Genomic DNA, 18,968 nt, shown 5'->3' with positions numbered 1-18,968 from the left:
GCATTGAGAGGTCTGAGGTCTAGGATTGGCCTTAGAGACCCATCTTTTTTGGGGATTAGGAAGTATAGAGAGTATACTCCTGTCCCTTGTTGATGTTTTGGAACCTTCTCTATGGCATGCTTTTGTAACAGTGATAGTACTTCTTGTTTTAACAATGTCAGATGGTCTTGACTCATTGGACGCTGTCTGGGATGTTTGGTGGGGTAGCTGTGAGTTCTAGGCAATAACCATGTTGGATAATTTGTCTCACCCAGTTGTCTGATGTGATGTTTTCCCAGACAGGTAGGAACTGTGAAAGACGTCCCCCGACCGGTGTTATGTGGTCTGGGGGAAGTTGTATTAAGTCACTGTTTTGGGGTTGGGGAGTTGCGGTTGTTATTATTTCCGCGACCTCTACCCTTGTTGTTACCTCTGTAACTGCCTCTTGAATTACCTCTGGGTGACGTTGGCGTAAAAGAGGTGGATTGCTGACTTGTTCCTGTACCTTTTGAGCCCCCTCTATAGGTGGATCTACGAAAGGAACCCCTTTGTGTTCGCTGTTGTAATGCTCCCATTGACTTAGCCGTTTCTGTGTCCTTTTTCATCTTTTCTAAAGTCTCATCTGTACCTGAGCCGAAAAGTGTCTTTTGATCAAAAGGTTGGTTCAATAAAGATGTTTGTACTTCTTGTTTGAACCCTGAGACCCTAAGCCATGCATGTCTTCTTATCATGATACTGGTGTTGATGGATCTTGCTGCAGTGTCTGCCGCGTCCAAGGCGCACTTAATGGAAGTGTTAGTTATTATCTTTCCTTCCTGTATAAGCTGATCTGCTCTTTTCTGATGTTCCTTAGGAAGATGTGTGATGAGCTTTTCTAACTCATCATAATGCGCCCTATCATAGCGTGCAAGTAGCGCTTGTGTATTGGCTATGCGCCAACTGTTTGTCGCTTGTGATGCTACTCTTTTGCCTGATGCATCTATTAATTTTGACTCCTTATCAGGTGGAGGGGCTTCTCCTGTAGATAATGAGTTCGCTCTTTTGCGAGCGTTTGTAACTACCAGCGAGTCCAGCGGTACCTGTCCCTTGATAAATATTGGGTCCTTTGGAGCTGCCCTATATTTTCTATCAATTTTTGGGTTTAACACCCTAGCCCTCACTGGGTCTTTGAATATGTCTGCTGTGTGACTGAGAAGACCCTTCAGCATAGGTAGAGTGCCTGATGTTCTTTGTGCAGTAGGTAGTGTTTCTAATAGGAAATCCTCTACTTGAGGTTCTGTATGTAGATCTACCTTATGATATTTTGCTGCCCTATTAATCAGCTGTACAAAGCCTGTGTTATCAGGTGGTGAAGGTTTTGAGGGATATAACTCTGGGTCGTTATCATCTGACCCTGCATCATAATGCTCCCATGGGTCTTCCTCATCTGGGATAGTGTCATCCTCCCCATGAGGTTCTTCCTCCCCGTATCACTGTCTACATCTCTTTGAGGTGTAGACGGTGGAGGAATAGTTGGCATAGTGTGAGGAATAGGAGAAGAGGGTGTGACTCTAGGCCGAGGAGGAGGAGGAGGAGGAGTTGTATTTGTCCCCATTGTTCTCTTCTTAGTATGAAGAGCTTTGTCATCTAGCTGTTCATTCATCCTCTTTTTCGGTGATTTTGTCACTACTTTGCCAGTTTGTGGATCGATAAACAAAGTCTTTTGTTTTGGATCTGTTTGCTGCTCCTGTGTCGGGACCGACGTTTTTGGTTCCGAAAGGTGCCTTTGCTTCCGATCGTCAATGTTCGGTGTTTTCGGCACAGAGGATCTGCTCGATTCCGATTTTTTTAGTGTCGAGTGAGTCTTCGACGTCGAAGCATGTTTCGGTTTCGACATGGAATGTTTCGATGCCGAGCTTTCCCTTGCATGAAGCTTCGGTGTCAAAGTCGATGTCGACCGTTTCTCGGATCCGACATGGTGGGAGACCGAGAGTTTTGGTTTCTGTTTCGTTGCTGGGCCCGAAGGCGGGGCGTCGGAAACTTTTTTCAGCGGTTTGACCGCGCTCGAAGGCGGGGTTCGTTACGGCACGGGGTCGGTTTTTTGGTAAGGGGACGTCGTCACTCACGGTTTGTTGAACATCGAATTCCTCGACATCCGACTCGTCCACTTCCGACCCCGACTGTTCTTCATGATCCTCTTCCTCTTCGAGATGCTGGTCTTCGAACAGCTCCGGGATTGCCTCCGACTGCATTCTCGAAACCTTGGGTCTTCGAGCTCGACGGTTTCTAATTGTAGACTTGGAGGAGAATGCTGCGCAGGCTTCGCAGTCCCTGGATTCGTGTTCAGGTGATAGACAGAGGTTGCACACTTCGTGTAGGTCCTTGTGTGGGAACTTAGCACCACACGTTGGACATTTCTTAAATGGAGTCCTTTCCATGGACTCCAGGCTTGACCACGTCGAGAAAGGCCTCTCGTTCGTCGACGTAGACCAAAGTTTTTCTTTGATGTTGGAGTCGAAACGAGTCGGAATGGAAATGAATTCGCGTTCGATAACAATACCGTCGAATTGGAAAGGGAATACGCGCCGAAATATCACTTCTTTCCGAAGTCGATCTGGAGCGCTTCGATCTTCATCCGAACCCGATGGCGGAAAAAACCAATCTAAGGATGGAGCCGATGCCCATGCGCACTAGCAACCAAAGGAGGAGTCACCAATCTACAAAAGACTCTCCAAGAGAAAAACAAGTGCAATCATCCGAGCCCAACACCAGATGGTGATCTATTCATAATGTACCATCTGCAGCCCATATGCCTCGAGCATAGTAGTTTCTCAAGAACATGATGCCTGTATTCAAGATATGCCAATTTTGATTGATCAGTCGGTTGATCTTTTTTAACATGCCATTATATGTGCTGGCACAGACCAAACATTCAGTATTTTGTGAAAGTTTGTTTTCTAACAAGGCCTTATTGGTGTTCTGTTTTGCCCGTTTTCTGGATAGCAGCTGATTCTGGAAGGATACTCGCGATACCAATTTTTCTGTGAGGATGGCTATGTGGGAATCGAACGTACGTAAACCAGAACAGTTTTTTTCTAAGAATAAGATTTGTCCTACTGTGAGGTACTTGCAATATAAGTGAGGATGACAGCTACTGAAGTGTAAAAAAGAATTTTTGCCCGTTGGCATTCTGTATACTTCAGATATTCACTCCCCATGGTCAGCACTGATCAACAAATCCAGGAATGCTAGATGTCTATCGATTGTATGGTTAATCTCAAGTGAGGGTAACATGTTCTGATCAGAGTAATGAAGTGTATGGCACTTTTTTCATTACTTTAGCATATGATGATTTCAACTATATACCATTTCCAGATTATGATAGAAGAATGGTATGCGTTGAATTCTGGCTATATGAATGTTTTTTCAAAATGGTGCATGTAGAGGTCAGCCATGCTGGGAGCGAAGATACTCCCCATTGAAGTTCCTGTAACCTGTAAGAAGAGTTGGTATTCAAATTGGAACACATTTCAGGTCATCCAAAGTGAGGCACAATGCATGATTAACTCAACAGGGGTAGTTTAACCCAGAAGTGACACTTAAGACGCTTTGATGACTAATCCCATTAGGATATATTTTTCTGGATCGAAGGTCTGATCTTTCAAGAAATACATCTTTTGTGTCCTGTAGGAAGGAAGGCATTGGTTTCTCAAAAGATCTCAAAAAGAGATCCACAAAGGATGACCATGGTTCCAAAACAGACCCAGTCCTGAGACAATAGTTCTACTAGGAGGTGGTGTTCTATGCTTGTTGATTTTGAGGAGTGTATAAAAATAGTGCCTGACTGAGCTCTCTGTTTAAAGAAAGTTCACCTGGTGTCTGGTTATCTAATTTTGGCGGAGTCCTTCCTCCGCAAGCAGTTTTATTCGAGCAGTCAATTTGGGCAGAAATCTGATATTGGTTTGTTGTTCCAATTGCTCTTAAGAAGTTTTGGGCATTCAACTCTGTAATTTCAGTTCTCTATATAACTCTTGCTCCACCTTTACACACTGGCTTTATTACTATACCTGAATCAATACCCAACGATTTCAGAATGTTCTTTCCTTGAAAGGAGAGAGTATGAAATGGATGCCTATTGTCTTGCATGGATTTGGAGAAATCCTTAATCAATGCTTGCTAAAAGGGATGTACCTCAGGAGGAATGGTATGTGATGGTGGAACAAAGTTTGATCTTTTCATTAGACCTATTTTTATATCTGGAGCTCTGCTGTCAGACATTGAGTTTATGAAAACTTTGAGCCTTTTTCAAGAAAAAAAGGATGGCAATTTGGGGTGAATATCTAATTTGTTTGCATCACTGGTGGGAACAAAGCCTAATTGTTTGCTAACAGGCAGGTGTTCTTTTGTTAATAGTTTGTCACTCACGCTGATGATTATCTGAACAACTCGTAGCCAAGATTGTGGTGTTGGTTCCCTGGATCTGTCCATATCTGCATAAGGGAATATGGGGAGGATTTCAGTGCAGGTGTTGTGGGCCCTTTTTCCTTGTTCAGCCTCTTCCTAAAACAAAAATTAAAAAAGAGTCTGGTTCCTAGGAAAAGTGTAATGTAGACCCTGACACAATTGATACTGCAACAGCATCTGTGGCCAGAAAGTTACAGGGGTCCAAACCTGGGTGGCTGTTGACGTTGCATGCATCCTTGATTCATCTGTCTCCTGGGGTATGACTGTTCAAATTCATCACCATTATTTTTCTTTAGTGCTCCAGAACCAGTCATATTGAAATAGTGGCGTGACTAGAGCCCCTTAGAAACCGATGGTGTTGTGTTATGAGGTCACTGTCTGGATCTCTATTAACTGCTTGTCAGAGATATGTTTTGCTATATTAATAATAAGGATCAACCAATCCCTTGTGCATTGCCAAAACACTAAGGACTATGTGTTTACCAAAGGCTTTGTCCTCTGTAAAGATAAGAGGCTCCTTTGAAATGAAGGGTCTTTAGGGTGCATTGCGGCATGAATATTCCATCATGATCACCTTACTTGGGGGTAATTTTTGGCCCCAACCTACAGCTTGACTTGCACGTAAACAAAACCATCTTTACGTGCATGATGCTGTTACGCATGTTGCGCAAAGTTCTGCCCCTTCTCCCCGCCCGGGCCAGGCCAGAGGTAGTTCGCAGCACTATTCTAAGTCGTTTAGATTACTGCAATGCGCTGCTTCTGGAGGCCCCAAAAAACCTGGTGGGGAAGCTACAACGGGTGCAGAACATGGCTGCCAAGTTGGCTCTCTCGCGTGCCAGGTCTAGCTCTTCCACTCTTGCTTTAAGAGACCTGCACTGGCTCCCGGTGCATTTGCGAGTGGTGTATAAGGCCGCGTGTCTGGTGTTTAAGGCAGTACACCAACAGGGCCCAGTACCACTTCGTGACATGTTTGTTTGGTACTCTGCCTCGCGGCCTCTTCGCTCATCTTCGGCCAACTTGTTGGTGGTCCCGAGGTTCCAGAGAGTCAGGATGGGCGGCCGCTCATTTAGTGTTGCGGCGGCCAGACTTTGGAACTCCCTGCCTCTCTCTCTGAGAAGCCACAAGGATTACCTACCATTTAGGAAAGCGCTGAAAACGCATCTGTTCCCGAAAATTATCTGAGCAGTGAGGTGTGTTTCCGCCGAAGTTCAAAGCGCCAGGATGCCCTCTGGGTGATAGGTTGCGCTCTACAAGTATACAAATAAATAAATAAATCACCCATGAATGGCCACTCTTGCCTGACACAGTTTTAAATGATTAAGTTTACCCTAGTCATTAATGTTCGTTCTACTAGATTCAGGTGCTTAGAATGTCGTGGAGATCCTTGCTATCAAAGGTCAGTCCTGTCTGTCCTGTTGTGATGTACACAGTGTGAAGGAAATACTGTACGGTAGAGGGTTGTGTCTAAAACAAAAATCTCAAAGCATTAGAGAAAAGAACCTCACAGTGGTGGGTCTTTGAGAGATAGGCACAATATATTTAATTACCCAAACGTTCAGTAATAACCTGCAGCTGAACGAATGCTCTAATACACTCAAATTCAAGGGGAGAGAAGGAAATTCGACTGCAAGGACACATCCTCCTAAATCATACACCTAAACTAGGGTACCCAAGTAATAAAGTAATTGAAAGGAGAAAAAAGGTATGTCTCCGCTTTAAATATTTATTTTAAAGAACAAAAGCCCTCAACCACTCAAAAGTAGCTTGCTTCATTCTTCTCAATTTTGATACCAAAACTATCCAGGTGGGCTTCAACCGAGAGAACAAGGGGAGTTCTTTGGTTGGAAAATCAAGGAGACCAATGATGGTTTGTGTGAGAGTGTAGGGGTGTTGGGGCGAAAGGGTTAGGAGAAAGAAAAGGAAACAGCTTCTCTCTTCAGGCAAACATACCAAGGCATACAGTAAAAAAAATAAAAATAACCTCTCGGTGGACCAAAATATTAATCATTACATACGTGTAAAACAGATTGGGGGTGGAATAAGTAGGATTAATTCTACCCTAGGGCAATGGTCAACATGTTTAAGTCTCTAACACTGTCCTTTAATCAGTGCTATGGACTTCCTTCGGGAAACCAGATCTGTATTCAAAGCCTGAATCGGTAATGTATAAAATAAAGAAAATTGTAAAAAAATAAATAAAATAAAAGGCCTCATACTTGACCTATATGTCTATTGACTTGCTACATTCAAGTGTCATTATCCATAGAACTGATATGGGAGACATAACATGTTAATTTCTTTTCACTGACAACGGATTGAATCAAATGGCACTTGTGAAGTGAATGTCAGACTCTGCACGCTGCAAAAAGAACAATTGATGGACAGAATGCAGAACAATGTCATACATTCACCCCAGTACAGAGATCTGGGCCTAAATCTATTTTTTTTTTGCTCACCATGCCGTTCCAGTTTGGCCATATGCAAATTAGTCTTGACCCTGCGCCCAATGGAAACAGTCCAGCTCAAACTGCCGGGCCAGGTGCTCCCTGGACTGAAAACAAGCATCCTAGGACCGGTTTTGAGCTTTCAGCCCTTATCAGCCAGGAGAGCTTGACTCCAGTGGCATGGAGAGCACAGGACTTGCGTCTGGGCATACGCATTCCAATCGGGGTGACTATTGCAAAAAGAACAACTGATGGACAGAATGCAGAACAATGTCATACATTCACCCTAAGTTGGCAGGGTATGCCCAGACGTGGGTCCCTTGCTCACTTTGCCACTGGATTCAAGCTAGCCTGGCTGATGAAGGGTGTTACCCAGAAACCGGTCCCAGGATACTTGTTTCTGGTTCAAGGAAGACCTGACTTGGCAGTTCGGGTTGGACTGTTCGCATGAGGCACAGGGTAAGGACTGATTTGCATATAGCTGGGTCTGAACTGAGGTGGCGAAGTGAGCTAAAGAATGATGGATTCAACCCAGATCTGTGACTGGGGGCGAGTGTCTGAAAAGTTTCAGCGCTGCGTCCATCGTCTCCTTGTGTTTGCTTTGTTCACCCTAAGTTGGCAGGGTATGCCCAGACGTGGGTCCCTTGCTCACTTTTTCACAAGAAGGGTAATTTGCACTTTTTTGTCATATGTTTCAACATCACAAAGGTCACCCAACAAGCAAACATAATCCCAGGAAAGAGTAATCCAGGTTATCAGAATTTGCCAGTAAGACTTAAGTTTTCCTAACGTATAGAGCAACAACGCTTTTAAAGATAAACTTTACTTGTCTAAGTATTTTAATGCAACTTTATTCAATGGGCCATGTCTCAATTTTGAGGTTCTCTACCTACTGTGCCCACACTTGCCGCAGCCTAATAAACAGAATGTACCCTTATCGTCATTAAAATTGTACCAATTGAAATGTTCTTAATAAGGGAAAAACATGGACTGTTGGGAATGGTGGGATTACTTTCGCTTGCAGTGTGTTATGGATAACGACATAGAACAACAAAGGTCTATCCTGTGAGATGGAAGCTGTCCTCGCCGTCCTTACCTGAGCCGGGTAAAGGCTTCGCCCTCGTCTTCAGCCACCCACCCTACATCAGCTAAAGAAGCTACCGTGCCATCTTCTCGGTGAAGGAACGTTTCTGCAGGGTACGGAATAACCTAAAATAAAAGTAATTACAATATAAGAGTTCATCATCGCTGTCCGTTAGGAATCTTTAAAAAAATACACTTTTCAAATATATATCAAGTTAATATACGCAGCCTAATCAATTGACTTCGAGGCAGGACTAATATACGGTGTATAATCACTGAAGTAAGAGCATTGACTTGTGGCTGTAACGGTCCAGAAATACAAAAGTATAACAGAAAACTCCAAACAACTAAAATATCCGAACATGACAACATATAGAATAAAAGTATGACAGTCCAAGACAAAAAGTCAAAACCCACAGGAACAATCAAACACACTAAATGAACACAAGCTGGAGAAGGTTTTTACAATGCGCAATTTGCTCATCCCCGATGTGCCAATGTACTGTGCCCGATGCTACTCCGTACTAAAAATGAAAGCAGAAGATATTTTGGGAGTTAAATGTAGGAGCCCGGGAAAATATTTCCCGATGTAGTCTAGAAAAATATTGGGCTCGCACAAAGGAGTGAGTACACAGGGATAAAAACCCCAACACCGGACAGGCACAAGCCACGGCATATTAATAATATTCATGCAGGGGTGCGATTAGGCATTCAAAATCATGACTTTTAGCATCAGTATAACAAGTCTACCAACATTAACCATCATCATAGATACCGTACGCTCTGGGATGCCCTTATTTGAATCTGTCCATCTTGTTAATTCTGGCCGCTGGTTAGCAACATCTGCTGCCGTCCTATTCATTGTAATTCAAATATCATCAAACCTGCTATGTCTCGCACCATGCCCCCTATACCTTGTTGAAATTACCCAGGCAGCTGGCACCTATGTATAACCAACTCTACTGCTATGTATCAGCCAATAAAAATGGGACTATTCATCTTAGCCCAGTGCATGTATCATTCCACGTCGATGCTATGCCTCCTTTGGCACAGTAAAACACTGTATTATGAAAAAGAATGTGGTCTCTTTGGAGTAAGAGGGGTGCTCAAAGCGCTACCCTCATACTAGCAAAAGGCTAATGCCTTCGCCAAGAGTTAAGGAGTACAAGTGCTGTGGCAATAGCATTCCGTGTAGTGATCAGTAGGAGTAGTCAGGTCTTTTTACCTGTGTCACTGTAGTTAGGCCTATTGGCTCATTTATTGACAGTTTCGCTGCTGTTTGCTTAACTCACTCTTGCCCTGTATTGGTATGGTGTGCAGAGCTGTGCAGTGCATGTCCATTATACATGTTCTGGGTTTATGTGTGCCTGTGAATCGTTCAATAAAGATATTATGCAGTGTTGTGTAGTAGTTTTTTATATGCATGGGATGAATGTAGGTGTGCCTGCTAAAGTTAAAATACATGGCAGATTCTGGTTTCCATTTTAGGGAACCCAGGGCTTCTTGGAGGAACAAGAGGAGGTAGAGGAATCACCCGAAGCAGATTTGTAGACTGCTGCCTCTTGTGAGCTGGGTGAGTTTACAATGGAGAAAGGGAGAGCAAAGCTTTCAGTACACTTCAAAGAGTGATCTTTATTGGGAAGGGTTGTAGGCACATCACAGGAAGGAGATGGGTGAGATAAGAGAATCATGAGCAGGGCTGCAGCCTTGGGGTAACCTTTTGATACACATCACTGTGGCCGACATCCAGGTGTGAACCACTTGTCTCTCCCATGGCCTGTGTTACGGGGTTATCAGATTGGAAGTTCCTCCTACTTTGATGGACTGCTTTCTTGTGGAAGAGGAGAGGGCAGTTCAGAGGAAAGGAGACCCTAAAACATGATCTTCAAAGATTCTAAATCAAATTTGATGTCTAGAAATGAACTATAAGAATGGGAGCTCATGGCGCTCAAAACTGTCAAGGAGTCTGTATGGCTGTGGCAGAGGAGGAACTCTGTAAGCCCATGACCAGGACGGGGGCCAAGACCTGACAGTCTCCCAGCTGGGTAAAGTGACATCACCAAAGGATTCCAAGATCACCAGCCCCTGGAACACTGTGAATGCTGTATTTTACTTTGTGTTCGTAGATAAATGCTCTCTTTTTTAGTAAAGTTACGTTTTTGACTGTACAATCATTTACTGCTGTGCTGAATGCATTTCAAATTGCAAACCTACGTTCAACGCCCATGTGGATGTTTTATACAAGATATATTGAGAGGGGTCAGGACAGGTCTAAATGATCTAAACAACTAAACTGTCTGACTGATAAGTAAACTGTCAGAGATACTATGTAAAACAACGATTGAAAATGCAATAGGTCTCGCATTTGATTTAGCAAAGCAAATGGCTTTAACTTAATGAAAGGCGAGACCTAAGAACAGACTGCGTGGGTGTTGTTGGTGTCTATGTATACTGTTGATATGTGTGCGGGATTGTGTGTGTGTCTATATGTGCGTTTCTAACCTGTTTGTGTGCATAAGCATGTATGTTCACTTTGTGTGCACAGTGCGTGCTTCTCTTTGCGTCTATTTTGTTTGTCTTTTCTATGTATGTTCCCTTCTGTTAGTGTTTATGATTCTGTATATATTTGCATACACGTTTCTCTGTGTACATACTGTGTGTATTTTTTCTCTTCATTTGTTTTTCTCCTGTTTCTGTGTCAGTGCATTTTTGGACTGTAGATGTGGTGTGTGTTGTGTGCGTTTAATACTCTGGTGTTTCCCGCTGTATGGCAGTATTCTGTTTGTGGGTTCCATTCTGTTTGTATACAGTTTGTGTGTGTACTGGAAAGCAGTGTGTGTGCTTCAGTTCAAAGTGTTGCTTCTCTCTCATGTGTTTGCACTTGAAAGGAGCCAGGTGGGAGAGTGCTTGGGGAAGAAGGGATACACAGGAAATTATGCACGGAGCAATTAACAACTTCGACACAATGAGATGTTAAAGGCAACACTGTTTGTTCTCGGAGAGTTGGCAGTTGGCCGCCTCCTTTCTTAGTATAAGGTCTTTTCATGTATTCCCCAGCTTTTTTGAGCTCTTAAGTGGGAAAAGGTGTCTGTGTGTCCTAGCCCTCAAAAATCGACAACGGAGCGGGTAATGGGTGTAAGATAACAGCATCTACAAAGTTCCCCACTTCCGCCCATACCCAACGTACCAAAAAATGGGGCGATTAAATCTGAGTCATGAAACTTTTTAGTCATTGCATGTTTTTATTCAGTGGATTTTCAGGTTTTCCCTCCAGGTGGAAAACCATCATCCAACAGATTGCTGGCAATATGGCTTCAGGCAGTTACCAAGTAATGTGCCAGATCTGGCTTTAAAAGGGCCCCTCTTCAAGTTCCTCGGTCAGTGGCAGGGTTTGATTGGGACAGAAAACATTCCTGCTTAACATAATAAAAGTGGCCTCCATCAACGAATCGGGGAGCACAAAAAAGTGGCTCACATTTGCAAATCCGGACAATGTTTAACTTTAAAAAAACCAAAAAAACCCAGTAAGAAACATTAGCGATATGTGCAGACTGCTTCACAGAAGCGTGAGCCTCTGCACAGTGACGGCCCACCCAGCGCCCAGGTGGCAAGGTAAGGACGAGTACGGCAACCCACAGTACTGCAGGATTTTTTTTTACTGCCAGTGTTAGTATTTCCCACCCCTTAGCTGACATAGCCTGGGCATTCTCACAGGCTGAACGCCTCCCAGGCCTTGCCAGAGTCCAGAGTGATGCATTCATTCACACTTAAAGAGGCCTGGGAACTCATTGTATTCAAATGAACCCTGCAAGCCCTTTATAACACAGCCAGACCCATCTCTTATGCTATCTTTGCCGCTCGAAATGGATTGCTCTCCGCTCTGCATCAAAAGGCTGGAGTCTTCTATTAAGGGCCCATAGTGAGGACAATAGCTCCCTGCGAACGCCACGCGATGAGGCAGTAGGGACCCGCGTCAGAAATGCCCCATTGTGCCCGCTCTGCATGCTGCTAACGCCAGGCGAGACCTAAAAATGAATACAGTACATTTTACATGAATTCTTATTTAAGTACTAGATCTGGCCCTTTCAAAATCTATATGGAAAACACTAACCTAGGCCAATATTTTTCTCTGAGGAAAGAGGCAAACTTATTTTTAGAGTAGCAACTTACTAAGAACATTGACTCTTGCCCTCACATGTGCAGTTTGTCCATCACCCAACAATGACGCCAACTACTGGTTCTTATCTGCCCTGTGGAACAAAAGAGAGCATTGGGGTGTGCAGCCTTGTCTAAACTTTGATCTCTTTTGGCCTACCAGTAGGAAGTGAAATCTGGGCATCTACATAGTATGCAGTTTGCTCAGGTAGCCAACCTTGAATGTTTTTACCCTTCTTTGCTTGCTCAGGATATGCATTTGTACTTTTGACTGCTATGTACGAGTCCTGGACTCGCACGCAGCTTGCCTTTAGGACTGCTGATTAATTTCCAAGTTTTGAAAGACGATGTAGTGGGGATTAACTTTTTCCATCTACCTGAACATATGAATTTCTATACTCCCGCCGGGCCTATCATAGAGCATCCCTGATGATTCCGTCCAAATTATTTAAATGGAAGTTATTTCTCTGCCGATATGAACATATGGTGGCATATGCTTTTAGGATTCCTTTACTGATATTCTGGGGGCCAAACCTTTCTGTTAGAATTCATTGAAAAGCTCACATACTATTTTGTTCAGTCTTGACAATTCTCTCATCTCGATGACTACCTTTCAATAATCATTAGTCGAAATGACTTCCACGCATTCAGCCATGTGTCCTTTTCATCAACAGATATTTTGTTTTGCAGAAACTGTACAATTGTTTGATGGTCTAGCGCTGTTTTCTCTGTTTTAACCCCTTGCATGCAGACGACGTAATAGTTACGTCCTCGGCTGTGGTGCCAAGGATATAACCATTATATTGTCAGCAGTCAGAAATCTCTCTGCTGTAAACAGCAGAGGGATTTCCCCCCCCCCCCTGCTTTCGGTGCTGGACAAGAGCTTCCCCAGCTGCCCAAGGCATTTTTTTCCACTGTAATGATGATCGCGTGCATGGCGTGCCAACGTCATTACACTGAAACTGAAAGTGAAATGAGCCGAGCAGCTCATTTCACTTTCACTACCTGTGTGCTCCTGGGACTATCTCAGCCCTCGAGCACCTAGGCAGACGGAAGAGGCATCATTGGAAATGGAAGAATCTTCCCTTTCCAATGGTACCCTTCCCTAGTGGATTCCTGTTTGAATAGAGCTGCAGGAGGGCGATCCTCAAGCAGGGATCCACCCACTAGACACCAGGGAGGGGGGAGCGGGCCCCTGCGCAAGGGCATTTACGCTCCCCCCATCAAAATGTGGCCATTTCCAGTCTTTCTGCCCCTCCCTGGGAGTTAAAAAGCCCACTAGGCACCAGGGATTATTGTTTAAAAAAATATAATAATAAAGGGGTGGGGGTTGCCCACAATGGGCATGCCAATGCCTCCATCCCCAACACAAAAGGGGTAGTCTTTCTGCCCCCAGGAGGCAGATGGGGGTTATTACCCCCCGATCTGCCCTGCAGGAGTGGCAGAAAGCCCACTAGACATCAGGGATTTTTTTTAATTATAAAAAAGGGATGGGGCTGCCGGAAATGGGCACTCCAATGCCCCCAAACAAAAAAGGAAGTCTTTCTGCCCGCCTTGAGGGGACAGATGCTGTTATTACCTCCGACCTGCCCCAAAGGGGTGGGCAAAAAGCCCACTAGACACCAGGATTATTTTTTTTTATAATAGAGCTGTGGGCTGCCCATAATGGGGATGCCAAAAGCCCCACTCCTCCACAGAATAGACCCAGATCTGCCTGGATGGGGGGGAAGGGGGGTGTCAGAAAGTCCACTAGGCACCAGAGATATGTTTATGGGCATGTCAGGGAGCTGTCCCTTAAGCAACGGTTGCCCCCTTTTTTTTTTAACTCATTATTGCTGTATCTGCCATCCCTAGGGGGAAGAACAGCGATATTTTTTGGCTCTTCTGCCCCCAAGGGGGCCAAAAACCTGTAAACACTAGCGTGTGTGTGTGTGTACTGTAGTTCGGCTGATGGTCTGTGTGTACTGGCATTTGGATGGCTTCATATGAACATGTACCTTGCTGGTGGTGTGTGTAGACTTGCTCTAAGCTGGCAGTGTGTGTGAATTAGCGCATGACCTGCAGCGTGCATGGTTTAGCGCTTGGTTAGTGGTCTATGTGGATGCACGTCTGGCGGTGTGTGAGGACTGTCACTTGGCTGGCGGTGTGCGTGGACAGTTGCATAGCTGGTGGTGTACATGGATGGCGCTTGGCTGGTGGTGTGGCTAGCGTGGATCTTCCAGCATTTTATTACCTAAAATCACCTGCAAACCTTAAATTTAGCAAAAGTCACACTTTTCTCACATTTCTGTGTGGAAAAGTTGTGGGCTCACTGCGCTGGCACAAAGTTACTTGCTGGGAACATTGGGAGGCAGGAATTATGCACCGGCATGGCATGGTGATCTCAAACAGAAATGTGAGGAAAATGGGATTTTTTTTTTAATCAAAATTTGAGGTTTGCAGGGGATTCTGGGTAAGAAAATGTTGGAGAATCCACGCAAGTCACACCTTCCTGGACTCTCAAAGTGTCTAGTTAGTTTTCAGAAATGTCTGGGTTTGGCAGGTTTTCCTTGATGGCAGTAGAGTCCTGGAACAAATATGCTGGTGCCCTCTTTTCAAAACCAGGTCGTTTTGCACTAGATAACTTTGATATCTCCACAATACGTTTTGGGACCCTGCCTGTCGTGGGCACTTGGCCAACCCATAGAAGTGAGGTATCAATTTCATTCGGGAGACCTGGGTTGAAAACTGGGTGGTAGGAAATTTGGGTTTGGTAGGTTTCTATAGATGGCCGCCAAGTTCGGGACCAAAAGCGCAGGTGACTCCCTCGCAAAACCATGTCTTTTTGTGATCGATAAGTCTCCAGAGTCCATTTTGGGCCATTTCCTGTTGCGGGCACAAGGTCTACTTACACAAGTGAGGTACCATTTTTATCAGGAAACTTGGCAGACTGCTGGGAGGAGGAGGATTGTGACTCCCTGCAGATTCCAGAACTTTCCATCACACAAATATGAGGAAAATTGTTATTTTTTTTCTTAACAAAGCTTGAGGTTTACAAGGGATTCTGGGCAACAGAACCTGGTGAGAGCCACACAAGTCCGTGCATCCTGGATTCCCCTGGGTGCCTAGTTTTAACAAATATGCAGGTTTGCTAGGTTTCCCTACGTGCCGGTACAGCTAGGGATCAAAATCCACAGCTAGGCACATGACATGTTGAAAAATGCCCCCTAATTCACATGCTAGTATGGATACCCTCAAATTCAGAGATGTGCAAATAACCACTGCTTCTAAGCTCCATATCTTGTTCCAGTTTTGGAAATACATAGGTTTCCTTGAAACCTATTTTTCACTTTTTATATTATACCAAATGAATTGCTGTATACCTGATACACAATGAAAAACCATCGCAGGGTGCAGCTCAGTTATTGGCTCTTGTTACCTCGGGTTCTTGATAAACCTACAAGCCCGAAATGTCCACGCAACCAGGAGAGTCCTGCAGTCGTAATGGTATATTGCTATTAAATATCTAGCATAGTTAGAAGAAGTTACAGGTGAAAATGTAAGCACAAATGGCTTTTTAAATCAATTTCAATATTATTTCAAGTGTTACTTTTTAAAGGAAAAGCTTGAAGGATCTACACCAGAAAACCCTTGCTGATTTCAGAGTTTTGTCTTCTTTTTAGAAATGTATAGCTTTTTGAGATCCATTATTGGGTTCACAGCAATTTCTACCACTTACTGGAAGGAGGTTGAAAGCACAAAAAATTGGAAAAATAGGCTATGTCCCAGTAAAATGCCAAAACTATGTGGAAAAGGTTGGTTTTCTGACGAAAGTCTGCGTGTTGCTGAAAGCACGGTAGAGAGTAAGTTTAGCACCACAAATCCTTCATTGATGCTCTATGCAGGGAAAAAAACAGATGCTGTCTTTCGCAGCACTCTGTTGCTTATTTTTGCAAAAAAAAAAAAAAAAAAAAACAGCTCTATTTTGACTAATTTCCCAGTCCCTTCTAGGGAAATCCACAAACCTTTGGCACCTTTAGAATCCTCAGGATGTTGGAAGAAAAAGTGAGAAATTTGGCATGGATACCTTATGTGGACAAAAAGGTATCGGGCGTAAGCTAAAACTACCCCAATAGCTAACATAAAAAAAAGGCTTGGCACGGAGGGGGAGGGAGGAGAGGGGGGGGGGAGGGGGTTCAGGGCCTGACAACAAAGGGATTCAAAACTTCTAGGCTATTTACCAATATTGCACTAGGTGTTCACGTTATGCATCGAGTACTTGATCTTTTTACTGGCAAGACGTACTATTCTCAATTTACTTAAAGTTTATTTGTATGAAATTGACAGTTGGCTAAAATAATCTACTGTTCTGTTGGTAATTTTTAGGATTCTTCGTGGTTCTATTTATTAGATCACCTAAAATGTGAATATATGCAAATTATACCTTGTGGGAACTTTTTTGCATAAAATATGCATTTCTACAGCAGCAGGCTGGGAATTTGGCAATGAAAACCTGCGTGGCTAAACCCCAGTCACCAAGGTCTATTCTTGCCTATGCTACTTATTGACAGCCCTTCTGGCTTGCAGATTTTGCCAAACGGATGACGGGGTCTTTTCTAAATATATTTCACTGCCACATGGGCTACAATGGTGCTTTTTGGTTGCCAATAGATTTTAGTCCCCCACCCTCACATCGCACCCCCAACCAATGGGCTACCTACAATGCAGAGAAAACAGTTACATCTCTATCTCTGCCTCTTTCCCATGACTCTCTCCAGTAGTGAAGCAAGGATGCCATGGGCTTTGATGCAAGCAAGGAAAATGACGCCTTTGACTGCTCCTGGGGTAGTAAACACAACAATTATCCTGATTCAATGGCACATAAGGACTCTGTGCCCTGGTGCCACTGCACCTGCTGAACCAATGGTAGCACACACCTGCCTCCCTTCCCTTTCCCCTTACGTCCTTCTGTCCTCTCTCAGTCATCCAAAACCTAACAAGGAGACTGAACTTACTATCGCAGTCAGCATGGGATATGAACTAAAAGCAGAACCGACACCCTGAATAGCCCGGAGCTGAAATGTCTAAAAGTAAACTGCAGGAGAGCAGAACGTCTTTGGAGACAAGACTATAGTAAAGATAAGAAAAAAATCTATAATCTTGCCCTCCAACAGTATAAGGAAGCAATCATTGCTGTGAAAAGACTATTTTATACAACTAAGCTAGAGGAAGCCGGAAATTCCACTAAGGAACTTTTTAACACTGCTGTCTAAGTCACAACAGGCTAATGCATTTCAACCAGACCAAGCTATGTGCAATAAACTGGCTCCATATCTTCAGAATAAGGTGCAAGTGATCTATAACGACCTCTTGAACACTCAAATGTTTCCGGATACGCAATGTCAATTGTCTGATGAGGTGGAATCAACACATTGCAGATTATCCTGCTTCCAGACAATTACAAACAATGAGGTACACAAACTTCTTGTCTCCATAAAATCCGGTTCACCCAAAGACCCCTGTCCTCCCACTATTTTGCACATGGCTGCTAGGAAAATCTGTGAAAAAACTCACCCCCCTTGTCAATCAAGTTTTGGAATCAGGTAGCTATCCAGTATGCTGGAAAAAAGCAAAGATCAGGCCAATTCTGAAAAAGCAGACCATAGACCCTTCGGAACCTAAGAACTATCGTCTAAGTGCTGGCCTACCGATAGCAGCTAAAATTTTGGAGAAGTCTGTGAACAAGGTGCTGACTGACTACCTAGATGCCAACACTCTGCTGGACTCCACACAGCATGGTTTTTGGCCGTATCACTCTACCGAATCAGCCCTGATCATTGCACCGGAGGAGCTCTGAAGAATAGTGGATGGAGGGGGTAGAGCAGTCCATGTACTTTTAGACCGGTCAGAAACTTTTGACACGGTGATTCACACAGTATTAGTGCAGCGACTGAAGGAGGTGGGGGTCGAGGGTACTGCCCTGACCCTCCTCTCATCCTTTTTGGAGGGGAGGGAGCAGTGTCTTTATTGGGAGGGTCTGCAATCAGACAGTCTCTATCCTCCTTGTGAGGTCCCACAGGGATCGGCCTTATTCCCGACAATGTTTAACATCTAGGTCACTCCCCTGGCCAGACTCATTAGGAAGCACGGATTTGCCCTGGAATCTTATGCTGACGACTCTCAGCTTGTGATCTCGATATCTAAGCAACCTGAAGACACAGCTTTTTCATGCATGTCTCACTGAGATTACGACCTGAATGAACCACAGCTACTTGAAAATTAACACATATAAAACTAAGGTTATAGAGTTTGGCCAGGGCCGACCCCTGTGGAACGATTCCTGATGGCCGGATGGAGCGGGGGGAATGCCCTTGCCCGGTACCCAAGGTTAGAAACCTCGGAGTCATCTTCGATGACCAGTTCAATTTCTCTGCTCAGGAAAACAGCCTCACCTCTTCTTGTTTCTTTCTAATAAAAACCTGGAGGAAGATTTTTCCTTTCATCTCACAGGAACTGCAAAAGACGGTGGTGGTGGCTCTTTTACAATCTAAACTAGATTAATGCAATGCCCTATTTTTGGGTATTGATAAAACCCAGATGAGAAAATTGTAGTCCCTACAGAATGCCGCAGCAAGTCTGCTTCTAAATATACCTAGAGGCCAGTCAACCTCTGCAGGAATTAAATCACTGCACTGGCTCCCCGTTCAGCAGCGCGTGGAATTTAAGGCCATATGCCTGGTTCACAAAGCACTATACGGGGAAGGTGCTAAGCCATTAAAAAATTTTTTACCCTATACCCAAGCTCGGGCCCTTAGGTCTGGCAATTTAGGCCTTCTTCAGACTGTAAGGATCAGGCGGGTAAAATGGGGCAGCAGACCTTTATCA

At 44.2% G+C, this 18,968-nt stretch overlaps 2 protein-coding genes across 3 annotated transcripts in view; both read right to left on the bottom strand.

Annotated features, from left to right (window-relative positions):
- The window catches only part of MTFR1 (mitochondrial fission regulator 1), a 367,443-nt gene that overhangs the window by 98,273 nt on the left and 250,202 nt on the right, over nt 1–18,968 (bottom strand). For both annotated transcript variants that reach the window (XM_086965807.1, XM_086965808.1), the window contains exon 4: nt 7,963–8,075. In XM_086965807.1, the coding sequence (XP_086821933.1) occupies nt 7,963–8,075 (113 nt within the window). The remainder of the gene's footprint in view (nt 1–7,962; nt 8,076–18,968) is intronic.
- Nucleotides 345–5,084, bottom strand: LOC147724257 (uncharacterized). Its single transcript, XM_086966608.1, has 2 exons — nt 5,030–5,084; nt 345–1,405 (listed from the first exon to the last, which is right to left on the bottom strand). Exons 1-2 carry the CDS (start codon nt 5,082–5,084, stop codon nt 345–347), a joined length of 1,116 nt encoding a protein of 371 aa, XP_086822734.1.

This window comes from Lissotriton vulgaris, chromosome 4_1 (genome assembly GCF_964263255.1).
Source record: "Lissotriton vulgaris chromosome 4_1, aLisVul1.2, whole genome shotgun sequence".
Lineage (NCBI taxonomy): Eukaryota > Metazoa > Chordata > Amphibia > Caudata > Salamandridae > Lissotriton > Lissotriton vulgaris.
This window is presented reverse-complemented; position numbering and strand designations above follow the sequence as displayed.